This window comes from Chionomys nivalis, chromosome 11 (assembly GCF_950005125.1).
Source record: "Chionomys nivalis chromosome 11, mChiNiv1.1, whole genome shotgun sequence".
NCBI lineage: Eukaryota > Metazoa > Chordata > Mammalia > Rodentia > Cricetidae > Chionomys > Chionomys nivalis.
The window spans coordinates 13,004,654-13,027,931 of record NC_080096.1 but is presented as its reverse complement, the minus strand read 5'-3'; the positions used below and the strand labels follow the sequence as shown (position 1 = coordinate 13,027,931).

The window sequence follows — 23,278 nt, the reverse complement described above, 5'->3', positions numbered from 1 at the left end:
ACCACATGATTATCTCATTAAATGCTTAAAAAGCTTTTAACAAAATAGAACATCCCTTCATGATAAAGGTCTTGAAGAGAGCAGGAATACAAAGAACACACCTAAACATAATAAAGGCAATTTGCAGCAAGCCAACAGCCAACATCAAACTAAATGGAGAGAAACTCCCAGCAATTCCACTGAAATCAGGAACAAGGCACACTTATCCACTCTCTTCATATCTATTCAATATAGTTCTTGAGGTCCTAACTGGAGCAATAAGACACCATAGGGAGATCAAGGGGATAAAAATCAGAAAAGAAGAAGTCAAACTCTCACTATTTGCTGATGATATGATAGTTTACATAAGTGACCCCAGAACTCCTACCAAGGAACTTCTACAACTCATAAACACTTTCAGTAATATAGCAAGATACAAGATTAACTAAAAAAAATCAGTAGCCCTCCTATTCACAGATAATAAATAGGCTAAGAAAGAAATCAAAGAAACATCACCCTTCACAATAGCCACAAATAGCATAAAATATCTTGGAGTAACTCTAATAAAACATGTGGAAGACTTGCATGATAAGAACTTTCAATCTTTGAAGAAAGAAATTGAAGAAGATACCAGAAAGTAGAAAGATTTCCCATGCTCTTGGGTAGGTAGAATTAACATAGTAAAAATAACAACCTTACCAAAAGTAATCTACATATTCAATGCAATTCCCATCAAAATTCCAGCAAAATTCTTCCCAGACCTCGAAAGAACGGTATTCAACTTCATATGGAAAAGCAAAAAACCCAGGATAGCCAAAACAATCCTGTACAATAAAAGAACTTCTGGAGACATCACAATCCTTGACTTCAAACTCTACTACAGAGCTACAGTACTAAAAACAGCCTGGTATTGGCATAAAAACAGAAAGGAGAACCAATGGAATCGAATTGAAGACCCGGATATTAATCCACACACCTTCAAACACCTGATTTTTGACAAAGAAGCAAAAAAAAAATAATGGAAAAAAGAAAGCACATTTAACAAATGGTGCTGGCATAACTGGATAGAAACATGTAGAAGAATGAAAACAGACCAATATCTATCACCATGCACAAAACTCAAGTACAAATGGCTCAAAGACCTCAACATAAAGCCAGCCACACTGAACCTCAGAAGAGAAAGTGGGAAGTACACTTGAGTGCATTGGAACAGGAGAACACTTCCTAAATATAACTGCAGTAACACAGACACTGAGAGGAACAGTTAATAAATGGGACCTCCTGAAACTGAAAAGTTTCTGTAAAGCAAAGCACATGATCAACAAGAAAAAGATAGCCTACAGCACGGGAAAAGATCTTCACCAACCCCACATCAGACAGAGGTCTGATCTCCAAAATATACAAAGAACTCAAGAACTTGGTCATTAAAAGAAAAAAATAACCCAATAAAAATGGAGTACAGACCTAAACAGAGAACTCTCAACAGAGGAATCTAAAATGGCTGAAAGACACTTAAGGAAATGTTCAACATCCTTAGTCATCAGAGAAATGCAAATCAAAACAACTCTGAGATTCCATCTTACACCTGTAAGAATGGCCAAGATCAAAAACACTGATGACAACTTTTGCTGGAGAGGTTGTGGGGTAAAGAGAACACTCCTGCATTGCTGGTGGGAGTGCTTCGCCTTTGGATATCAGTGTGGCAATTACTCAGAAAATTAGGAAACAATCTTCCTCAAGACCTAGCAATACCATTTTTGGGTATATATCCTAAAAATGTTCAATAGTGCCACAAAGACATGTGCTCAGCTATGTTCACAGCAGCATTGTTTGTCATAGCCAGAACTTGGAAACAACCTAAATGCCCCTTGACTGAAGAATGGATAAGAAAAATGTGGTACATTTACACAATAGAGTACTACACAGCAAAAAAAAAAATAATGACATCTTGAAATTTGCAGGCAAATGGATCTAGAAAATATCATTTTGAGTGACACAACCCATACCCAGAAAGACATTTATCACATATACTTATTTGTAAGTGTTTTTTAATTATAAAGCAAAGAAAAACAGCCTAAAAATCACAATCCCAGAGAACCTAGACAACAATGAGGACTCTAAAAGAGACATACATGCCTTCACATGCCTCATCTCTTTCCACTGATACCAACAGGGTTCTGATTTTTCTATTGACTGCTGGGAATCCCCTGGCTCATCCATATGTAGTCAGTAAACATTCTGCAGTAAAAGGTCATGTGATCAGTACATCTGTGAAACGTAGCCACAAGGAAATTCTGTGACCTTGCTGAATCCTCCCAACCACCTCGGAGGCTGATGCCATCTTTAAGCATCCTGTATAGAGAAACAGAGTCCTCAGAGAGAGCTGGGCACCTTGCACAAGATCAACCGGCAGTGGTCCCTAGGTTGGGATATAGGCTGGCTTCAGAGTGGCTGCCTGAAAACTATAGGCTAATAGCATGTAGAAGGTTCCTAGCACGGCAAGACGTGGTCTTCACAGTGTAGGCAGTTAATATAGGACGTCAGCCTAGCTTCCCAAAGCAGGGATTGTCTAAAGGGTAAGGAAGGTGTGGCTCAGTCCAAGGCCTCAGGGAAGTCAGTCTCTTCTACCAAGAGCCTTACCTGAGCCCCGTGCCTGGGATATTCCTGGCGACACACTCATATCTCATGCTCTTCCTGATAACCCAGTAACTTATCCTGACTCAAGTGATCTGACTTTCGGTCCTCACTCCAGGGTTCCGAAGTCCTCCTGAGAGGCCTAGACATCTGCCATGAGCCACTTTGACAGGACAGGGAAAAGGGGCACTCAGGGTTTCAACCCTCCTGAGAAGTAATTGTTGTCAATTAACTCTTTGTCCGTGGAGTGGAAGAGGTCAGGTCAGACATGATGCAGTCTTGCTGTTTCCTGAACAATGCGCATCAATTCTTTACTCCTCTGGGATGAAATCAGATGGGCGGGAAGTACATCCCCCACCCTTTGATTTGAGATTGGCTATGAGACTTGCCTCGGTCATGAGATGTCTGGGGATTTGGAGTGCGAAATGGGAGATAAATTGAATTAAGTGTACCCGCAGGTCCACTGGATGGTTGGTGCTTTAGAATGATGCTGTACTGCCTAGCCCCATGGCACCTTGACACAAGCTGGAATTATCTGAGGAGAGGAAACCACAATTGAGAAAATGTCTCCATAAGATGGGCCTATAGGGATTGTCTCAATGATTGGTGTGGGAGGATCCATCCCACAGTGGGTGTGCCACCCCTACGCAGGTGGTCTTGAGTTGTATAAGGAAGTAGGCAGAGCAACCAGTAAGCAACACTCCTCCATGGCCTCTGTCTAAGTTCCTGCCTCCAGGATCTGTCTTTGAGTTCCTGCCCTGACTCTCCTAAATGATGGCCTACAAGCTGTAAGATGAAACAATGCCCCAACGCCACACAGACAAGTTGCTTGTGGTCAAGGTGTTTTATCAGAGCAGTAGAAACAGTGACTAAGACACAGGCCGACTCCGGAACAAATATCGTCAGACCTGCAGGTTCTAGCATCCCCTGCCTCTCTGTGGGAGTTTCCATCATTACACAAGTTAGGTACTCAGACAGCACTCACTGAAGATCTCATAAGATCTCAGCTCAGCAGAGCAGGGTCCCTGGCTGAGGATCTGGACTGTGGTGGTCAAGTATGGGCATGGGCGCTGGTTTCATATGAAGGTTCTGGAGAGAAGATCCAGTTTTACAAGCTCTCTTGGGGGTTGGAGGGTTTTTGTCCCTGTCGCTATGGAGAGAGGTCCTCTTCTCCTTAGTGTTGTCCAAGGTGATTCCCAATTTGTAGAGATAGCCATTTCTGTCCATGTGACCTATCATTAATATGTCTTTATAGCTGGTAAGGGACCCTCTCTCCAGCCCACCATGATGGAGAACTACAGGATCTTGAGAGTGACTTTCATCGTGTGTGTTCATGTGTATGCATGCTCTTGTATTTGAATGTGCATACATGTACAGTACACATGTGGAGGGCAGAGGCCCACTTTGGTGTCACACTTCAGGTACTGTTCGCAACTTTTTGAGACAGTCTATCACAAAGACCTGGGACTCACCAAATGTATATTAATTCCTTTTCCGTTACTGCATAAAATAGCCTGAAAAGAAACAAGGTGGGGAAGGAAGGGTTTGCTTTGGAGGACCGTTCCAGGTCCCCTCTGAACTGTGAGCCAAAGCAGACCCTTGCTCTTTGACAGTCATTGGGTCACAGTGGCCAGAAGAGCAACTGGAAGATTATCTACATCTTTGTGGTGCTTGGGATTGGACCCAGGCCTTGGCACGTGCTAGACAAATGCTCTACCATTGGGTGCACCCAAGCCACTTACCCTTTTAAGCCACCTTGGTATACAGCCCATCTCACCAGGTTGTTATGAGGCCTTACCAGGCACTGAACAGATGTAGCCTGTACTCTTGGGCTCTCCAGCCTCCAGAGCCATGAGCCAAATCAATGTCCACTCTTTTAACAAATTATTTTTTATTATTGAATGTGTGCACGATGTATGTGTGGGTGTATAAGCTACAGCACAAATCTGGAGGTCAGAGGACAATTTTGTGGAGCTGGTTCATGCCTTCCTGGACTCTGGGGTCAAACTCGGGTCTTCAGGTGTGACCAGCAGTCGTCTTTACTTGATAAGCTATCATGATAGCCACACCTACTCTATAAGGTCCCCATCTTGAGTGTTTTGCTATAGCAACAGAAATAGGACTAAGATTAAAAATAGTGGTTGTGAGCAGTGACAAGGGTCACACACACACACACACACACACACACACACACTGCAAGCTATCGGTGTTTGAATCCAGCAAATCATTGCATTGTTGGCTATAGTTCTGATGCAGAGGGACAGACTTTATTCCTGTCTGAAGGATGGGACGGCTGAGGAAAAGTGACTTGCCTCTGGTCACACAGAAGGGACTTGGTCCTAATGGTGAGGCCTGATCAAAGGAACATTGTTCAATTATTTGAGGGAAGGCAAGAGAGGTAGTAGAGATTTGAACCCACTCCCCGAAGCCTTCAGGGGAATAAGCCCCACTCCCAGCAGCAGCTGTTCATGTGGCTGGGATTAGGAAAGTTAATCTCTGCTCAGAGTAGGTTACATAGCCTGAGGAGGGGACAGAATGGAATACCGGAAACTCTTAGGAAGACTAGGGTAGTAGTCCAAAAGAAAATGACCCCCAAAGGAAGTGGCACTATTAGGAGATGTGGTTTTGTTGGAGTAGGTATGGCCTTGTTGGAGAAAATGTATCACTGTAGGAGCGGGCTTTGAAGTCTCCTATGCTCAAGCTACACCCAGTGACACAGTTCACTTCCTGTTACCTGTGGGTCAAGATGTAGGACTCTCAGCTCCTTCACCAGCATCATGTCTGCCTGCATGCCACCCAGTCACACCATGATGACAATGGACTAAACCTCTGCAAATATAAGCCAACCCAATTAAATGTTTTTTTCCTTTATAAGAGGTGCCACAGTCATGGTATCTCTTCGCAGCAATGGAAACCCTAAGACAACCAGATAGGCAGCAGTTGTGATTGGGCTAGTGTCTGTCTAGGCATCTTTCCCACCTCAGAGGTTCCATGCATCTTCTGTCTAAGTAATCTTTTGTCCCTTGTTAGTCAGTTTCATCCAAGGGAAGGCTTGGGAATGGACTGACACTGGGGTGAGTGCAGTCAGATCGCTCCCTTATGTGGCATTATCACTGAAATAGCTGACCGGTACAAGTATCTGTCCAATGGCTACCTCTTCTTTTGCTTCGTGAATGGAAATCTGAATTTGCGCTGGGTGGCAGTGTGTCCTCTTGAAGACCATTCAGTTTTCCACGGGACACAGACAAAAGTTGTCAGGGGAAGAATGACCACTAGGAATGCCTCCTAGGAGTGTGTCAGGGAGTTCTCTGGGTCCCTGAGTACAAAGTCCCTATTTTGGCATCTTATATTTTAGTTCCTTTCCCCAGCTCTGAAGATGAACATCTCGGAGCTGTACCAGTATCCTGGAAGCTGCCTTCAAGCCCAGTCTCTGGCTCAGAGGATCTCCATGGTAACCTGGAAGGTCCTTAGAAGTCATCTAGCCTACTTTCTAGAACATATGGAGATCCAGTCCAAGGGGGAGAGGGATGGCCTCAGGTCCTACAGTCAGTCTGATGCAGAGCTGAGGGTAGAACTTGGGGAGGCCTTGAATGTCCCCAAATCTTCTTAACTGAGAGGTTAAGGGTGTTCATCGGCTGTGTTTGAAAGCACCAGTTACATTAAGGGTGTATATGGGACTCAGGACCTTCTCCGTGGAGAAGGTACTAGGCAGCTTCCATCTGGTCTCAGGCCAGGGGCATATTCGGCTTCCTCCCAAGTCCTGCTCTAGAGAGCTTGACCTTGGATAGATAGATTCAGGTCAACAGGAGTGACTGATCCATGGGCCTTCCCCATTTCTAACTTCCACACAACTCCTTTCTGTTCAGAATTTCCTCCAAGGAAACCAGCACCGTGGGGTGGTATGGACTCTCCAGTCACTCAGCCAGAGTATACATGTAACATCTGGTACCGCTCCTAGGGAAGCAGGTGCTTCTGAGTCCTTTCCTAGGTGGAGTGAGAGCCACCAAAGGTTCTCAGCTCAGCATTTGGGGGCTTCTCTCCGAAGCCTACAGAGATGCTTCAGTGGCTACCTCTGTTTATCTGTATCCATCTGTGTTGATATCTATTAATACCAAAGAGGCACACACACAGCATGCCAACAGCTGTTTGGTACTTGGGGAGGGTAATATGCCACTCCTGGTACCAAAGGAGATATGATTGTATGTCGAGTTAACAAGGGGCAGACTTAAGATGACTGTTCTTGGTTGTCAACTTGACTATATCTGGAATTAACTAAAATCCAAGAGACTGGGCACATCTCTGGGTGGGGGAGGGGGGAGGTTGTTCTTGATTGATTTATTTGAAGTGGGAAGACCCACCTTTAATCTGGGCCACACTTTCTGGTGACAGCCTATATAAAGGACACAAAAGCAGGAAGTGTTTGCTCTTTGCCTTTTTGCCCTCACTCTCAAAAGCAAGTTCATTCCTTCAATGACATCAGAGTCTACTTCTTCATGATTCTAGCAATACTGAAGTCCAGCTGAGACATCCAGTCCGTGGACTGAAAAACAGCTGGATTCTTGGACTTTCTATTGGGAAAGGACTATTGTTAGAATAGTCGGACTACAACCTGTAAACCAGTCTAATAAATCCCCCCCTCTGTGTGTGTGTGTATGTGTGTGTGTGAATATTCTATCAGTTCTGTCTCTCTAACAAACCCACCAATACAGAGTACAAGAGAAACATTTCCACACCAACCCATTGTGCACCCAGACATCCCGGTCCCCCCAGCCACAGGATGGCCGTCAGCTGAAGATACAGAACCTTCATTTTTTTTTTTTAATTTCTTTTAATGTATAACAGTTATGCCTGAGTTACAGAGGCAGCGCTTACAAGCAGCAGGTAGTTAAAGCAAATACCAGTTTGTCCCTTCTAGTCTACTACTCCATATAGCTGAATAAATTATGGTGCGATTATTATATTTAGACACCCGCCCACACGCGCACATCCCACTCACACCCCTCATGCACACACACTCACTTCGCATGGAGGAAAATGGCTGAGTCCAACACTGAAGCAACAATGTTGGGGTTTCCTAGAAGGAAGGAATGTTCTCCAGCAGTGTGGGTATTTTCCCAGTAGGGGACTGCCTGGCTCAATGGGGACAGAGGCAATGTTAAACACACAGGTGTCTTGAAGCATTTCAACACGGCAGCCCGAGTGTCTCCCCCCCCCCCCCCATTTGGTCTTGGCTTGGTGCATCTGCAGAAGGTGAGGATGCTTGTGTACCCTAAAAAGTGTCTGATAGGGAGAGATGTGTCCAAGAGCCTGGGGAGAACGCCAGCCTCATAGAGGATCTACATGAGGTCATATTGCTGCAAAACTCCGCTTCTTTCTTGTCTCCCCAGCCAGTCTCTCCCCCTCATTCTTGTCCCCTACTCTCTTGCCTCCCAACTTGTTTCCTCTGCTCCTTCCTGGTCCCCCAAAAGAAGGGCAAAGGTAAACTCAGTACAAAACAAGAGACTAGAAGCTTGGGTCTAACCACCATTGCTTTCATCTTCATAGCAAGAGAGAAACACCAAATTGAGGGGATGGTGGCAAAAAAAATAATAATGAAGGAACCCAAGAAAGGCTGGAATACATAATCCAAAACACAGGATGAGCAAATCCCTACAGATGGTCCCTGGCACTAGCACAACACACACTGTGGGGGTTTCTTTCCTTTTTTTTTTAAGTATATAGATTTATATATAAAAAGCCAATGTTCTATAAACGAACAGCACAACACCACGTTTCCAACTAACATACAATGAGTTCGGGGGGGGGCCTCCACAGAACCAGGGGCTACTGGAGGTGACACGGAGGGCGCCCCTCTTATCTTGCTATTGACTCTATATACAGGGAGGAGGGGTGTTTCTGGTCTGGCCTACTAACCGGAAGTCAGGCCTCCTAGGCTACACTCAATCCCAAAGGGACAGAGGCCCAGTGCCTCTCATCTAAAAGACGTCACCTCTCTGGTGAAGCTGCAAGCTGGCCAAACAGGGTTGAGTTTTACAGACCAGAGTGGACAGATACACAAAAATATGAAATGCTGGGGAAATCTGTTGGGGACCAAGGGCCCCTCAGAACACAAGTCCAGTTTTATACCAAGATGGTAGCTTGGGGAACGTTCAGAGGCGGTGAATGGAATGAGAAGTCATTTTGTTTTCTCCCAAGCAGGTCTTGGTCGCCTTTACCCTAGTAGGAGGGTCATTGTGATTGGTCCAAGCATTGGAATGTAGTCTCCTGGGCTGGGGCTGGGCCCTGGGGACGTCACCTGCTTGAGGTTCCTGCTTCTGAATCATAGTGGATGGAAGAAGATTCAGAGGCATCCAGAGTCAGGCCTCCGGGGAGCAAGGAATGTGCAGGAAAACTCATTTGGTCTTCTGTTGGGGGCGCTTGCTGCTGTGCGAGCAGCGAAAAGGGAAGCTGGGTTTCCAACGGGCAATGTGGCTTTCCTCTTATCCAGACCTCAAAGAGCCCAGAAGTCTCCTCTCTTGGAACCTGGACAGAGCTGGCGAGCCCCACCTGGCTGGTGCTTGATGCTACCAGAGAGTCCGTGTGTCCCCAGTTATGATAGATGTCTCTAAACCACAGATCCAAGCCACCCTAGTCACGGCCCAGGACAGGCTTCAGATGACAGGTCTAGAGATGAGAAATAGATGTTCACCAGTCACGTGTTCGTGTAGACGAGTGTCCCAGTGTTTCGCCGGTCCAGCTCCCCAGGCAGAAGGAAATCGGTCGGGGCTCCTGAGCAGCAGCCCCTCTTTCTAGGAATGTCTTGCCGGCTAAGGGCGGGAGGTGTGGATTGGGCCAGCAGGTGGCCTCACGTGTACAGGTGGGGACAAGCCATCAGGCCCAGTGTCCGTGGGTTTGGTGCTGTGGCATCCCAGCACTGGGTGGAGGTGGTCCGAGTGTAGATTATAGTGAGGGAGAGGGTAAAGATGGGCACAATTGATAAATAGGGGGTGTGATGAAGAGCTCCAGGGAAGACAACTGGGGGGCCTGAGCAATCCATTCCCCCAAAGACCCAGCTCTAAAAGAGGGTGGAATTCAAGGAACCTGGAGTGTTTAAGGAAGGTGCCTTGTCCTCTTTGCTGAGATTTTCAGCATCTTCCTCTGCCTAGGGTTGGTGACTTAAAAACAGTGCCCCAGGTGCACTGTGTCTAGTGAGGCGACAGAAGCCTCCTGACCGAGAGCAGCCAACACTGAAAAAAGTGCCACTCTGAAAAGGAGATGGACACGGCCTTCCACTGAGACTGGAGACTGGAGCATCTTCTCGGGAGTGGGGAGGGGGGGAGCAGCAGTTTTGCCTGGTCCGAGAAGGCGCTCTGTATCCAGTGGCTTCAAGAGCCTTACATGCTGGGAGAGGAGGCTCCCCCTTTCAGAGGACCAGCATGCGTGAGGCAGGCTCCCAGCTGCTAGCGAGATGGTATGCAGGACTCCAGTGGTGTGGACTTGAAGGCAGATAGCCCTCAGACCCTCTGAGCCTGCCTTGTGCCTCCTGTCACCTCACAATCTTCCCCTCTCCTACCAGTTGAGGAAACCGACAGGTTCTGTGGGCTTCCCCAGGCCCTGATGCAGAGGGCAAGCCTCTGGCAGACTGTAGCAGAGGAGTCCTGCACCTCCTGATGCTGGACCTGGAGCCTGGCATTCTGGGATAGCCCATTGCTGGCAATCTCTGCTTCCGCGCCCCCTGCCCCCTGGTAGAAGCTCTTCGTGGTCTCCTGATGTCCAGCAGAGGTGTGGGGGGAGCTGTACCAAAGTCCTCTAGATTCCTGGGGAAGACTGAGATGTTGCCTGCTTTCTCCTGGGAACACCCTGGGGGGCTCATCTCAGTGTCCAGTGAAAGGGGATGCAGTTCTGATGCCAAGCAAGAGATTCACCCCGGTGTGCTCCATCTGCCCCTGTGGCACCCAGAACTCAGAGACCAAGGATTTCAGGGCCTTGCCTTTGGCACCATTTTCCTCTGACGACTAGGTGCTCGGTTCAGGTTGACCCTCAGTCTCTGTGCCGGGACAGAACCAAGGCCACGACACTGAGAAATGGATATGAGCTGGAGGTCATTGCAGGATGGCTAGGAACCTCTCTGGAGATGGGGGTGGGGAGGGCAGAACCAGGGGCCACTCTAGGCCATTAACCATGGGCATATGACACACTAGTTGTCTGTCTCCAGGGAGCCACCTGTGGGAAGGAAAAGGGTTTCTTCCCTGGCCTTCTTCGACCCCAGGGAGATGAAGGAACGGAGGTGAGGAGCTCAGGGGTTGGGAAGGGCTAGGCTGGACCATTAGCTGGGGCAAGTCGCCCCAGGGGCCCTAGTAAGCCTGGCCTGTTTCCACAGGGAGAAGTCCCAGCACGGCGGAGTGTTCCCCAAGCTTCATGCGGCGCTGTGTGGACAGGCTCACGTTTTTGGCCAGGTAATCAACAGCAGCTGGAAAGAGAGAGTAGCTTCTAGAAATTGAGGTTCTTTTTTCATTTCACCCTTCTGTCTACCTGTACATCCATCTACCATCCATCTTTCTGTCCTCCCATCCATCTTCTGTCCATCCATTCATCTGTGTACTCATTCATCTTAACAATCTATCTGTCCATTCTTACATTCTTCTGTCTACATGTCTATTCATCCATCCCTCTTTCCAACCATCTGTTGTCTGTCCTCCCATCCATCCATCCATCCATCCATCCATCCATCCATCCATCCATCCATCCATCCATTTTCTCTCTGTCTGTCTGGTTACCCATCAATTAATATCCACCTATTTCCATTCACCCATTATTCTGTCCACTCATCTGTACACATTTCCTTCCAGTTACCCATCTCCCGACCTAGCCTTCTGTTCTTCCATCCATACTATTTATCTATCCATTCTTCTATTTATTTCATCCTTCGGTCCATCTGTCCATCTTTCCCTTACCCTCTGTTGGCTAGGTTTTATTGTCAACTTGACACAGCCTAGAATTACCCAAGAAGCGAGCCTCATTGGAAGAATTGTCTAGATCAGGTTGGCTTGTGGGCGTGTCTGTGGGGAACTGTCTGGTTTGCCAATTGATTATTAATCAACCCAGTCCATTGTGGGTGACACATTCTCCGGGCAGGGGGCCTTAAGCTGTATAAGAAAGAAGAAAGCTAGCCAAAGGCAAGGAAGAAGGTGGCATGGATGCATTTGTTTCTCTCTACTTTTGACTGTGGGTGTGATGTGACTTCAAGTTCTTGCCTTAACTTCCCCGTTATCCCGGACTAGCACATGTTATTGTAAGTAAGATGAACCCCTTCCTTCTTTTGGCCAGGGCATTCGCCACAGCAACAGAACTAAAACTAAAACCCCTCCACCCTTCCCCCATCCCTCCTTCCTCCGTTGATCTCTTCACGGATCTCTTTTCCTCACCTCCTCTCCAGCCACTCTACCGTCTTTACTCAAAGCTTATTGCTCCCAGCTCTCTTTTTGACTCTGCGGGCAAGTACAGACACACATCCAGTGTTCAGTGGAGAATTAAGCTCCCTTCCCACAAGCCCTCTGGATATCCAGGCCACGGGGAGGCCAGTGAACCCCGCTGAGTGAGTCCAGGCGGCACTGAGGATGAGGGTTCTTGACCTGTGCTGGACCCTGAGTGTGGCTCATGTAGGAGGCCGAGCAGCACCCTTGAACAAGAGCCAAAGTGGCTTTGCAAGTGAGCCAAGGGGCCGTTGGGAGAAAGAGTGGGGGCTGAGACCCACAGCCCGTCGGCTCCAGTGAAGACAGGCTGGCATTGGTGGGGATGAGGTGTGAACATGAGTGGTGGTGGGGGGGGTGCCCTGAGACCAGTGGAGAGAGTGTCTTCACAAGGTAATGCTGAGTATAGCATGACCATTCATACAGAACAATGCCTATCCATGCCCATTTGACACACACACCAAGCAAGCACACACACGTGTGTGAACCATGTACCCTTGTGAGCGGATGCACAAATGGGAACACCCATACACACGCAGGTCCCATGAACATAAGAGGGAGACGCAGGTGTCTGTCATACGCAGCTACAACTGCCTGCCTGCCTGCGGACCTGTCCTGACTGAAGCCCTAGAAGAAATCTGTCCTTACCAAGGCACTCGACAGGCATGTGGCTCAGCCTCCCAGGGTGCAGGATGCTGCCTTCTTGAGACTGTCGCCAGTGCACGCTATAGGACTCCCATGACACAGAGGACTCAGGGGAAGTTGGGAAGCTGTGCATGAAGCATCACAAGGCTCCCTCTGTCACCTGCCCTCTGGGCTCCCTGGAGACAGTATCTGTGCTTCCCCAAGCTTGGCACCTTGGGGTGGGGAGGGTAAAACTGAGAGGTGATGAACACAGCCTGATGGTTAGGCCAGGGAGGCCAGAGGGACAATCTCAATAACTGAGCTATGTCACATGGGGGGGGGGGGGTTCAAATGACCTGGATTTCAATTCCGTGACTGCCAACTTTGAGTGTGATCTGAGGCACACCACCTCAGCCTCAGTTTCCTTGCTGGCATAATGGGACATGGCATCCGGACCAAAAAACTGCTGAGAAAGTTAAAAGACTCCACACACATAGCCTCCGAGGGTAGAGCGTGGGTCCAGAATAAATGTGGCCTTCAATGGTGGTATGGAGGAGGGGTGGCCAAGGGTGGTCACATTCCTGGCCATGTGATTGTGAGCAAACTGTCTTCCCTTTTAGATCTATTTATCCATCTGCAAAGCGGCGGGGACAATGTTTTTAAACTGTCACAGAGGGCTCGGGACAAGATCCCAGACTCTAAAGGATGTCCTGGGTTCTCTTTGGATCTCGTCTGTGCCTCAGCTAGTCAGGATCCAGGTGGGTAAATAGAGGAAGCCCTGTGATGAGTTCCTGGGCTTGAGGGTCTGTGCCATCACTCACTCAGTCCCAGGCTCCCGGTTGGGAGAGCAGAGGCAGCTGTGGGCAGCGTGGGATTCCCAGCTCTAGCTTTGGGAAGACCCCGCAGCTCTGCCCACACTGTCATTTCTCCTCGGGTTCCAGGGTGCAGGGACAAGTAAGCCACCTTTTCAGAGGGGTGACAGGCACAGAAGGGATAGAACCAGAAGCTGCAAAGAACTAGCTCTGTGCTGTTCTCCCCCAGCCCTGTACTTGGGGTGCTTTCGGATCTCATTCCAGCTCTACAAACCAGGTAGCACGGCTGTCCCTTTTCCCAGTTTGACAGAGGTAGAGCCAAGGTCCTTGGGGACTGTAACTAAAATCAGCTGCTTTCTCCCATGTTTTCAAACCCAGGAAGCCTGGTGGCAGCTCCTTAGCCTTGGGCTTCATCAGCAGCTCCTGGAATCGGCCCTGAGATAAGAGCATCGCTGGAAGTGACCCTCTATGTGCATACGGCCTTCAAGACTGAGGTACTTTGCCTGCCCCTTTCCCCTACATTGTCTCATTTCCTTTTCAATCAATGTCACAAACTTACCAAGGGGCACACATCACCTCTAGTGACCTTTCTTTTGTCACAGAAGGCGGTGGCCTACCTTGCCTCAGTCTATGCCATGCTGGGCTCTGGCATGACCTCATTATTAGTTATCGCTGCACTGGGCTCTGGGGTCTGTCCCTGGGGAGGGACAACAGCAAAGGCAGAGTCCACACTTAGTTGGCTCTTACTGTGTACTAGGGGACATGAGTTCTGTGCCTCAGGCAGGACAGTTCCCGCGTCCTACACATGGAAACTGAAGCACAGACAGTTGCCAGTCCAGACTAACACTTCACGAGTGGCCCGGAGGAGCTTAAGTTGACACCCATGGAGCTGGGGAGATGGCTCTGTGGATAAAACTGTGCAGATGTGAAAACTGGATCCCTGAAACCCGTGCAGAAAAGCTGGACCCAATGCTGGGGAGACAGGCAGCTGGATCCCCCAGGGCTTGATGGACAGCCTGCCTGGTGGCTTGCTTGGTAAGTTCCAGGCCAGTGAGAGATGCTGTCTCAAAAACAAAATGGACAATGTCTGAGGATGATGCCTGAGCCTGACCTCTGACCTCTATGAGCACAACTCCACATGCGTGAACACACACACATAAAAATGCAGGAAAAATAAAGAGTCGTTCCTCTGGCACCTCTACCCACTCTATGCCTGCTCCCTGGTTGGCCTCCCCCAGCACACAGTAGGAGCTTTCCCAACAACTTTCCTGCCGACCCTGGCAACTTCCAGAGCACGGGGGCCAACTGTAGGGCTCGCTTGCCTCTTCCTAGGGTAGAGCCAAGGGGCTGTCGAGAAGGCAGGGAGGTGACATTCCTCATCAGGGACTCTGTCCCTCCGTGTTTCCCTTCTCCTGCCTCACACCCCGCCTGGGCTCTGAACATCTCCAATTACATTAATCAGGAGTTGGCAGGAGATGGGCCAGCAATGCCAACCCGTAAACAAATCTCAGCCATCAATGCCTCGTCAGCGAGCGGCCCCAGAGGAGGACCCTTCTAGACACAAATTCTTATTAGAGTTGTCAGATCTATTAAAATTCTTTTCACACTCCTGCGTCCTATCAGCGCCATCATTAGTGTGGCCCTGGCCTCTGGGAACACTGGGGCCATATTAATCTACCATGTGCCCCGTCCCTGGCCTCCTGCCCCCACCCACCCCAGGGACGCTGAGAGATGGGCAGATGGATGGACGTGGCCAGAACAGGAATAGAAGGTATGAAGGTGTCCCTGGGAAGGTGAGAGGCCCGAGGAGACGGGGGAGGGTTCTGCTGCACAGGAGTTGGGTCAGGTCCATGTTCCAAGGACGCCTGAAGGTGAGGGCTGGGATGCAGGCGAGGCTACCTCGCCCAGCAATACCTTAGGCAGGTGATTTCTCTAGATGCCATTTCTGTAGCGAGCAGTGGGAATTACCACGCAAACGACTCTGTGCGGCAGTGTAGCTAGGATGTCAACTCCATAGTAGATGCTCAACTAACTGTCACTTCTCCTCCCGTCCTGCACACGCACTTTGCACAGCTATGCCTCGCCTCTGCACACATGCTCAGTGGAACTTACACGAGTCTGCACACTGGAGAGCAAGCGTGCACCAATCAATTCCAAAGGTCTTACACAAGACTAGCTGTGGTGTGAGGTTGGAAAGCTGAGTCACAATCCCCCTGCTATGGGACCTTGGGAACATTACTTACTTCTCTGAGCCGAGCAAGCTGAGGACCCAGGAACTGTGAAAGCTATGTGAATAAGCTCACATTTTGCACAGCGCTGTGGGGGCTAAACTCAAGCATGGAACAAGAGGCAGCAGGTGACAGGTGGGTCAGGACCAATATAGGGAAGTGTGTGCAGGATGCGTGACTTTCCAAGCTGATCAGGGAACCTGGCCTTATGTATGCTTGGGGATGTCGGCAGGTAGTTAATGGGAAGATGACATGCTCTTGGGATGTTCCAGAATGTCAACAGAAAAGGAGATGGCATGACAGGAAACCTCTGAGATGATCTGTCTGGTCCCAGACCCGTCCTGCAGGTGATAAAGCTGAGGCTGGATGTGTATCTTGTCCATGGCGGAAGAGGGGCCTCAGTGAGTGGGGTCTATGTGGGGCTGGAAGATGGCCCAAGAGGAGTCCTTAGTGCTCCCTGCAGCAACAGAGGAGCAGGGAAAGGAGGGGAGGGGCGAGGAAGGAGAGGGAGGGCAACTACCTCTCCTTTCTGGCCTCATGGGCCCCTTCTCTTTTGATCCCCCTCCCCTACCACCCCCATAACGACTTTGGGGTTAATTTTATTTCCGAATTGGGCAGGCGCCCTGGAGCAGGGCGGGGGCTCCAGGCTCCGGGTGTGACTAACGCCTGCCTGGGGCCGCCCATGCTACTGCTGCTGCTCTCAAAGGTTTTATCAAGAGCATGTGTGTCGCGTGTTGGGCTGGGAACATGTGCTGGGTCAGGAGGTCAACCTGGGACCCACTGGAAAGGCTCTGTGCACATGGGTGCATCCTGTTCACAGATGGTCATGTAAATCTGCTTCTCACACGTGTGTTCACGCTCACAGTCCTACACATCCATAGTTATACATAAAACTGCATACACAGTCATGCCCAGACACAGCATATACACACCCAGACACAAACAGCACAACCATGCAAGCACCCAAGCATGCCTAATAAGAGACACCTTTATGCACATGCACACACCAAAATACATGATTGCACACAACAATGTTTATCTGCATACTCATTGTACACAAAGGATACACACACATGTCAATGCACACACACATATATAGACACACAAGCCCTTAAGAACCCATCTATGAAAATTTAAATGTGTGCATATTACTAAATGCTGTCTGTCATAGGTATGTGTGCCTGTGTGTGCTCATACATGCAAAACCATATACCTGTACCAGTGCGTACACAGAATGGTCATTTGTATGTATTTGCGTATAGTTAAAGATAAATGTAAACGCGTATGTTCATCACAAATTTGCACACTTATAGGCAACTCATTTATCTGCAAATATGGGGCCATTTTGCAGCTGCTGAATTATCCAAGTCACATCACTTGTACATAGTTGTGTACATACCCTTGGACTGCAACATACCTGTGATGCATACACACATGCAAGCATGCACACAGGCACATGGGAGGTGGAGGTCCACACAGCTGGCCCTCATTTAACCGTGGAGGCCAAGGTCATGTGATTGGAGTGGGCTGGGGGCCTCAGGAAGCAGAGGTCAGTGTGGCAGGGGCGGGCGGCAGCTGGAGGAGAGGATGCCCTCTGGCTGGAGGCCTCACCCTTTCCACACGCTCTCCTGATTAGTTTGACACCAGCAGGTGAGGCCTTTGCTGGGAGGTGGCAGGAGGGCAGCTTTGTGACCTTTGGCTCCCCCATCCTGTCTGGGCCTGCCCTGCTGCTGGCCCTATCAGGTGGCAGCCACAGGTTGTGGCCAAGCTCATCTTGTCCAGCTGTTGGCCTGAGGGTCCGCTGTCCCTACATCAAGGCAAGATGCCAAGGGAACAATGGCTGGAATGGGTACGTGAAACCTTGGAGCCCGGGGGATGGGAGAGTCATGCAGAAGACAGAGCTCTACACAAAGCCGTCTCCCCCATGTGTATGGGGAAGAGGGAATCAGATCCCCCACTGTATGGTCCCCACTTCATGCCACCGGCCACATGCAGCTAGCTGTCCTGCACTTGACCCTAGTGCAATGGGGAGTAGACTCTCAGATGTCAGTTTAATGTCATTCAAACTCAAAACCTGATCTTTAATTTCATTGTTTCATGGTTAAAAACTTACAAATCTATTTAGAAGGACTTGGGTGCACAGTACCGCGTCCCCAACAGCCCCTTCATGAACTTTAAGATGAAGGACAGAAATTCAAGTCCCATCTGGGCTGCAGAGTGAGTTCAGGCCAGTGTGGATGGACATCCTAGTGAGACCTTGTCTCAAAGTAAGAAGTAAATAGAGGACTGGGGATGTAGCCCTTCTCTAGCTCTAGCTTGGGCAAGGTCCTAGGTTTGAGCCCCAGTATCACTAACAGATAGCAACAAAGTTTCAAAGGCAGTCTGAACAAAAGAAGATAGATTGTTTCCTGGGTAGTCACATGTTGACTATATGAAGCAGTGACCTGCCCCATTCTTCTTATATTTTAAAGTTTGGCCTTTAGAAAATGCAGGGACATTTGTGGCTCTCGGGATGAAAGTGAGAGTCTCACTCAGAGGTGAGCGGGTTTGATGGGCAGCTCAGAACATCTTAGGTACCTCTGCTTCCTTGAAGGGCCTCTGTTTTCCCTATGAAAGGGATATCTGGGCCTGAGCAATGGCTCAAAGGGTGAAACACAACCTTGAGTTTGAGTCCCAGAACCCATGTAAAGGTGGACAGAGAGAAACAATCACCCAAATTTGTCCTCTGACCCCCCACTCAGGTCCAAGTCCATGCCTCCTCTCACATATATCACACGCACGCACGCGCGCGCGCACACACACACACACACAATTAAAAAAAAATTGTAGGGGCTGTAGAGATGGCTCAGTGGTTAAGGGCACTGACTGCTCTTCCAGGGGACCCTGGTTCAATTCCCAGTAACCACATGGCAGCTCACAACTGTCTCTAACTCCAAGATCCAACACCCTCATGCAAACATACATACAGGCAAAACACCAATAAAATAAAACTAAATTTAAAAAAATTAGTTTCATTTTTGTTGCTTGTTTTTTGAGACAGAGTTTCTTTGTGTAACAGTCCTGGCTGTCCTAGAACTCACATTGTAGACCAGGCTGGCCTTGAACTCACAGAGATCCACCTGCCTCTATCCCCCAAGTGCTGGGATTAAAAGAGTGAGCCACCATTGCCTGGCTTATTTTAAGATTTAAATGAGGGCTGGAGAGATGGCTCAGTGGTTAAGAGCACTGACTGCTCTTCCAGCTTAAGAGTACTGGCTGCTCTTGCCAAGGCCCTGGGCTCAGTTCCCAGCATCCGTAGCATGGCTTACACATATCTGTCACTTCAGTTCCAGGGATCAGACACCCTCTTCTGGCCACAGCACACTGCACGCACGTGGTACACAGACACACAGGCAGACAAAACCTTCATACGCATAAACTAAGATAATTTTAAATATTTTAAAAGAAAGAAACACCCTCCACCCTGGCCACCACCTTGCCCAGGAATAAGCCAGCCCACTGGAGATGGGCAACAAGGGGGACACTCACTTTGGCCATACTGGCCATACTGGTAGCCAGCCACAGGGTCCACACTGTAGCCAGTGGTGCTGTAGGTAGGTGGGCAGTAGGACTGGGACGTGGGCAAGCTGTCTCCTGGCTTGATGGAGTCGGCCCGCTGGCTGCAGCTGGCTGAGATGGAAGAAGCAGACTCCAGGCCTCCATGGAGCGGAGAGATGGAGAAGTCAGCCTGGGGCTGTGGAGGCACCGCGCTCGGGTTGCTGAGGATGCTCATCACCTGCAGAGAGACAGGCAGTGCCAGAGGCTGGACCCCAGGGCACCATCTCGAAAGGACCGGACCGAGAGGCCCAGGGCAGACCTCAGCAGTACAACAGCCTTGTTTAGGAAGTGGATGCTGGTCTTCAGTGTTTTCCCTGCCCAATATGGGCCCAAGGGACTGTTCCCTATCAGAAGCTCCAGTAGCAAGGCAGGCCCTTTGTCACTTTCTGTCCCTTGTGGCCTAGTTTGAGGGGGTTACCCTCTGCCTTCTGCTGAATGAATGAATGAATGAATGATTGCATGCACGAGTAACTTCACTAACTGGATAAGGGGTATCCTGGATCTGTTGACTGAACAAGTGAATGAATGAGGGATGGGTGCTTACCAGACAAGAGGCACTCTGAGCCTATCAGCTGAATGAATAAGCCAGTGGCTAAATGCATGAATGATGTACTAATTTCACAAAGGGACATCCTGGACCTATCAGCTACATGAATGAAGAAATGAATGAATACATAAATGAATGGTTGTATATGTCTATGAACTAACAAACACGCTAACCACACAAGGTTTGTCTATCAGTTGGATGAATGAATGAATGAATGAATGAGTGAATGGGCACCAACTAGACAAAGGGCAGTCTGGGCCAATCATCTAGGCGTCTGACTGACTGAATGAATGAATGGAAGACGAATAAATGCACACATGCACAAGAGATTAATTTACTAACTAGGGTAAAAGGTACCATGGGGCTATCAGCTGAAGGGGTGAATGAATGAATGAATGCATGAAGGAACAAACGCATTCACTAGATAATGGACACCCTAGGCCCATCCGCTGAAGGGGCGGATGAATGAATGAATGCATGCATGAATGAGCAAATGCACTCACTAGATAATGGACATCCTAGGCCTATCAGGGGTGAAGGAATGGTGGAATTGTGCCTGAGTTGCTGAGTGCATTCCTAAGTCTCCTAACCAGATGATCATGTCTCTCTCATCAGTCGGGGGCTTCCCTCTGATAATTAGTTGACTGTGCCTCCCCCATCGGACTGGGATGCCCATCTTCACACACGCTGAAGTGAGGCTGGTCCTCCTGGCTTCATGACCTCCCCACACACATTTGTCATGCCGACTGTAACATTCTCGACTCTGGACTTTGAGCTCCTACCTCTACTATACCAAAGCACAAAGCCCGCGCTTTTAATATTTTATTTGTTCACGTGTGTGTGTGTGTGTGTGTGTGTGTTGGGGGTACATGTCATAGCATACATGTGGAGATCAGAAGACAACCTAAGGAAATCACCATGCGGGTCCTGGGGATAGAAGTCGGGTCATCAGGCTTGTCAGCCTTTAACCCTCTGACCCATCTCTGCTGTCTCTGGCCTTCACCCATGAGCCTGCTTGGCCTGGTTCAGCAGTAGGACCCCTCCCCCCTCAGACTGATCTCTAGGAACTCAGTCTGAAGAACGGATGTTGGGCACTGGGGTGCTCACTGAGTCATTCAACAGATACTGGTAACAAGTCTAGCCTCATGCCCTAGGTTGAAGGCCATGGAACTTCGGAGTCCTGGCCCTTGCCCACTGAAGCAGAAGAACGGAACCAAACTGGGCAATAAGCAAAGATCCTCACAGCACAGAACGTTGAGGGGTTTGATAGAGATAGCTTTGGTTATGACCTCTTCACCTGTCTCTAGGGATAAGACTAGCTGCCAGTCCAAGAAAAGTTGAAGCCAGACCCCTCTGAGGACATCTGTCTCCCCGTGACTTGGCCTACACAGGATGAGGCAGAAGAACAGGTCAAGGGCAGACACACAGGTTTTTCAAGCCCTGGATGGAGGCAGGGTTCTCATACTTAACAGCTGTGTAACTGAGGGGGCGTAGGCAGCCCGGAAATCCCATGTCTCCTGAAGTCCCATGGAAAGGGGTTGTGAGAGTGGCTGAGTCAGAGGGTGGCTGGGAGGCTCAAGGGAGCTCTGCCCGGGACATGCTCAGGCTAAGAGCCCGAGAAACAGGGTCCTGTTCTCACAGGCTCCTCAGCGGCCCCTCCCTTCACACCTCTTCTTAGTCACTCACCTGCATGACAGTCCCCGATCTGGAACACTATGGAGACATGTGGGACAGAGCTAAGAACCCATTTCTCAGGCAAAAGCAGGGGGGTCCACAGAGATCTCACAGCTCTCCAGGAAGCCATCAGGCTAGGGCCCAGTTCATGGCTCAGATCACCTGCCACAGATTCCCAAGGATCAAGTTGTCCCATCCAAGGCCCTTTGGAGGGCATCACCCCATGGCTCTGGATGTAGTTATCTGGTTTTGGGGAGCCAGTAGAAGAGGAGAAGCAGCTCTTTTGGTACCCGGACTTTGTGAACCGGGTACCTGACCCTAAGCAGAGTGGGAGAAGGGGATAGCAGCTGCCCATAGGCTTTGCTGGTGGGATCTTTAGGCTGAGTGGAACCCTGTGGACCTTTTCAAAATGGCAAAGATATTATGAGTCTTGTGAAAGGGATGCGTGAAGCTATGTGGGATGCACCTGGACCACTTTGAGTTGTCTGCACAGCTCACAGGCTCGCCCTGTCTCTGACATCTCTGGCAGGGCAGGATCAATAGCAGGGTGCTGGGTTTTGGGGATGTGACGACAGCCAAACCCTGACCTGGGTCTGTGGTGTTCACATCTTCAAGACGGGTGTCCTCAAGGCTGGGAAACCTGCTGGGGGGCGCATATAGGGATTCCAGGGTGAACTCAGGACTCTAAAACTGATCCGGGCCTGGGAGACGCCACTCCATTCCCAGCTGTGTTTGATTCCTAATCAATACCGTATTTCTCCACCTAAATGATGACACTGTCACTCATCCTGTCTCCTACAAACAGAGCTCACTACCCCTTATAGGGAACCTGGGCTGCAGCACCAGACTCAGCGGCCCCTTCCATTCTTTCAGAACACACATCAGGGTGGGAGGATCCTGGAGGAGGTTGGGGCTCAGCTCGTCTCTAATCCCGCCCTTTACCACCAGCTCAGAAAAGATGTGGGGGAAGTAGAAAGGAGAAGGGTGGGTAGGGAGAAGAGGCAGTACTCTACAGACCCCATGCATGCACATTCTCTATGACAGACACCCACACACGTGGTATCCAGACCTGACGGGGTCACTCGCGAACTAGCAAGGGCTTCTTGTGACCACACCTTTCCCTGCTAGTCCAGTTTCTCAGGCCCCTCTGTGATCCCGCATTGTTGTATTCTCCAAAGCCAAGAACGTTCATGCACTCATTTGTTATTCAGCAAATGTGTCACGGGATGCTGCGATGGGCACAAAGTATGTGCTCTCAACTGCTTCGTGGCTCCAGCGTGTGCTGTGTATCTGCAGCCCACAGCGAGCTCAGAGGGCTCGCTGAATCCACACACAGGGCTCTAATATTTACTGAGCATTTATCATGCACCTGACCTTAAGCCAAGCATTAGGACATCCCAAAGGATAATCCCAACTCCCTCTTGAAGCTGTCAGTTTAATGAAGGAAGCTGGCAACAAAGAAGCAGACAGGTACAAAGTATAATCTAGACTACAGGAGACCACTATGGACGAAACCCTGAAGGGCATGGGGCAGCAGAGCACCGGAGGCAGAGGGGTGGGGGAAGAGGGGTGGGAGCGGGGTTAGGGAAGACCTGTCTGAGTGTTCATATCCACCAAGTCCAAAAGAACCAGTCATTGCAAGATGTGCTCAGCAGATAGGGGAATCTACAAATGTGAAGGCCCCAGGGTGAGAACACACCCAATAAGCTTAAGAAACAGCCAGAAGGTCAACAT

At 49.4% G+C, this 23,278-nt stretch overlaps 1 protein-coding gene across 2 annotated transcripts in view; it reads right to left on the bottom strand.

Annotated features, from left to right (window-relative positions):
* Window positions 1–10,946: 10,946 nt before the first annotated feature.
* Pax7 (paired box 7) overlaps window positions 10,947–23,278 on the bottom strand; it is an 89,878-nt gene continuing 77,546 nt past the window's right edge. For both annotated transcript variants that reach the window (XM_057784807.1, XM_057784808.1), the window contains exons 8-9: window positions 19,255–19,501; window positions 10,947–11,062 (exon numbers count right to left, since the gene is read on the bottom strand). In XM_057784807.1, the coding sequence (XP_057640790.1) occupies window positions 10,947–11,062; window positions 19,255–19,501 (363 nt within the window). The remainder of the gene's footprint in view (window positions 11,063–19,254; window positions 19,502–23,278) is intronic.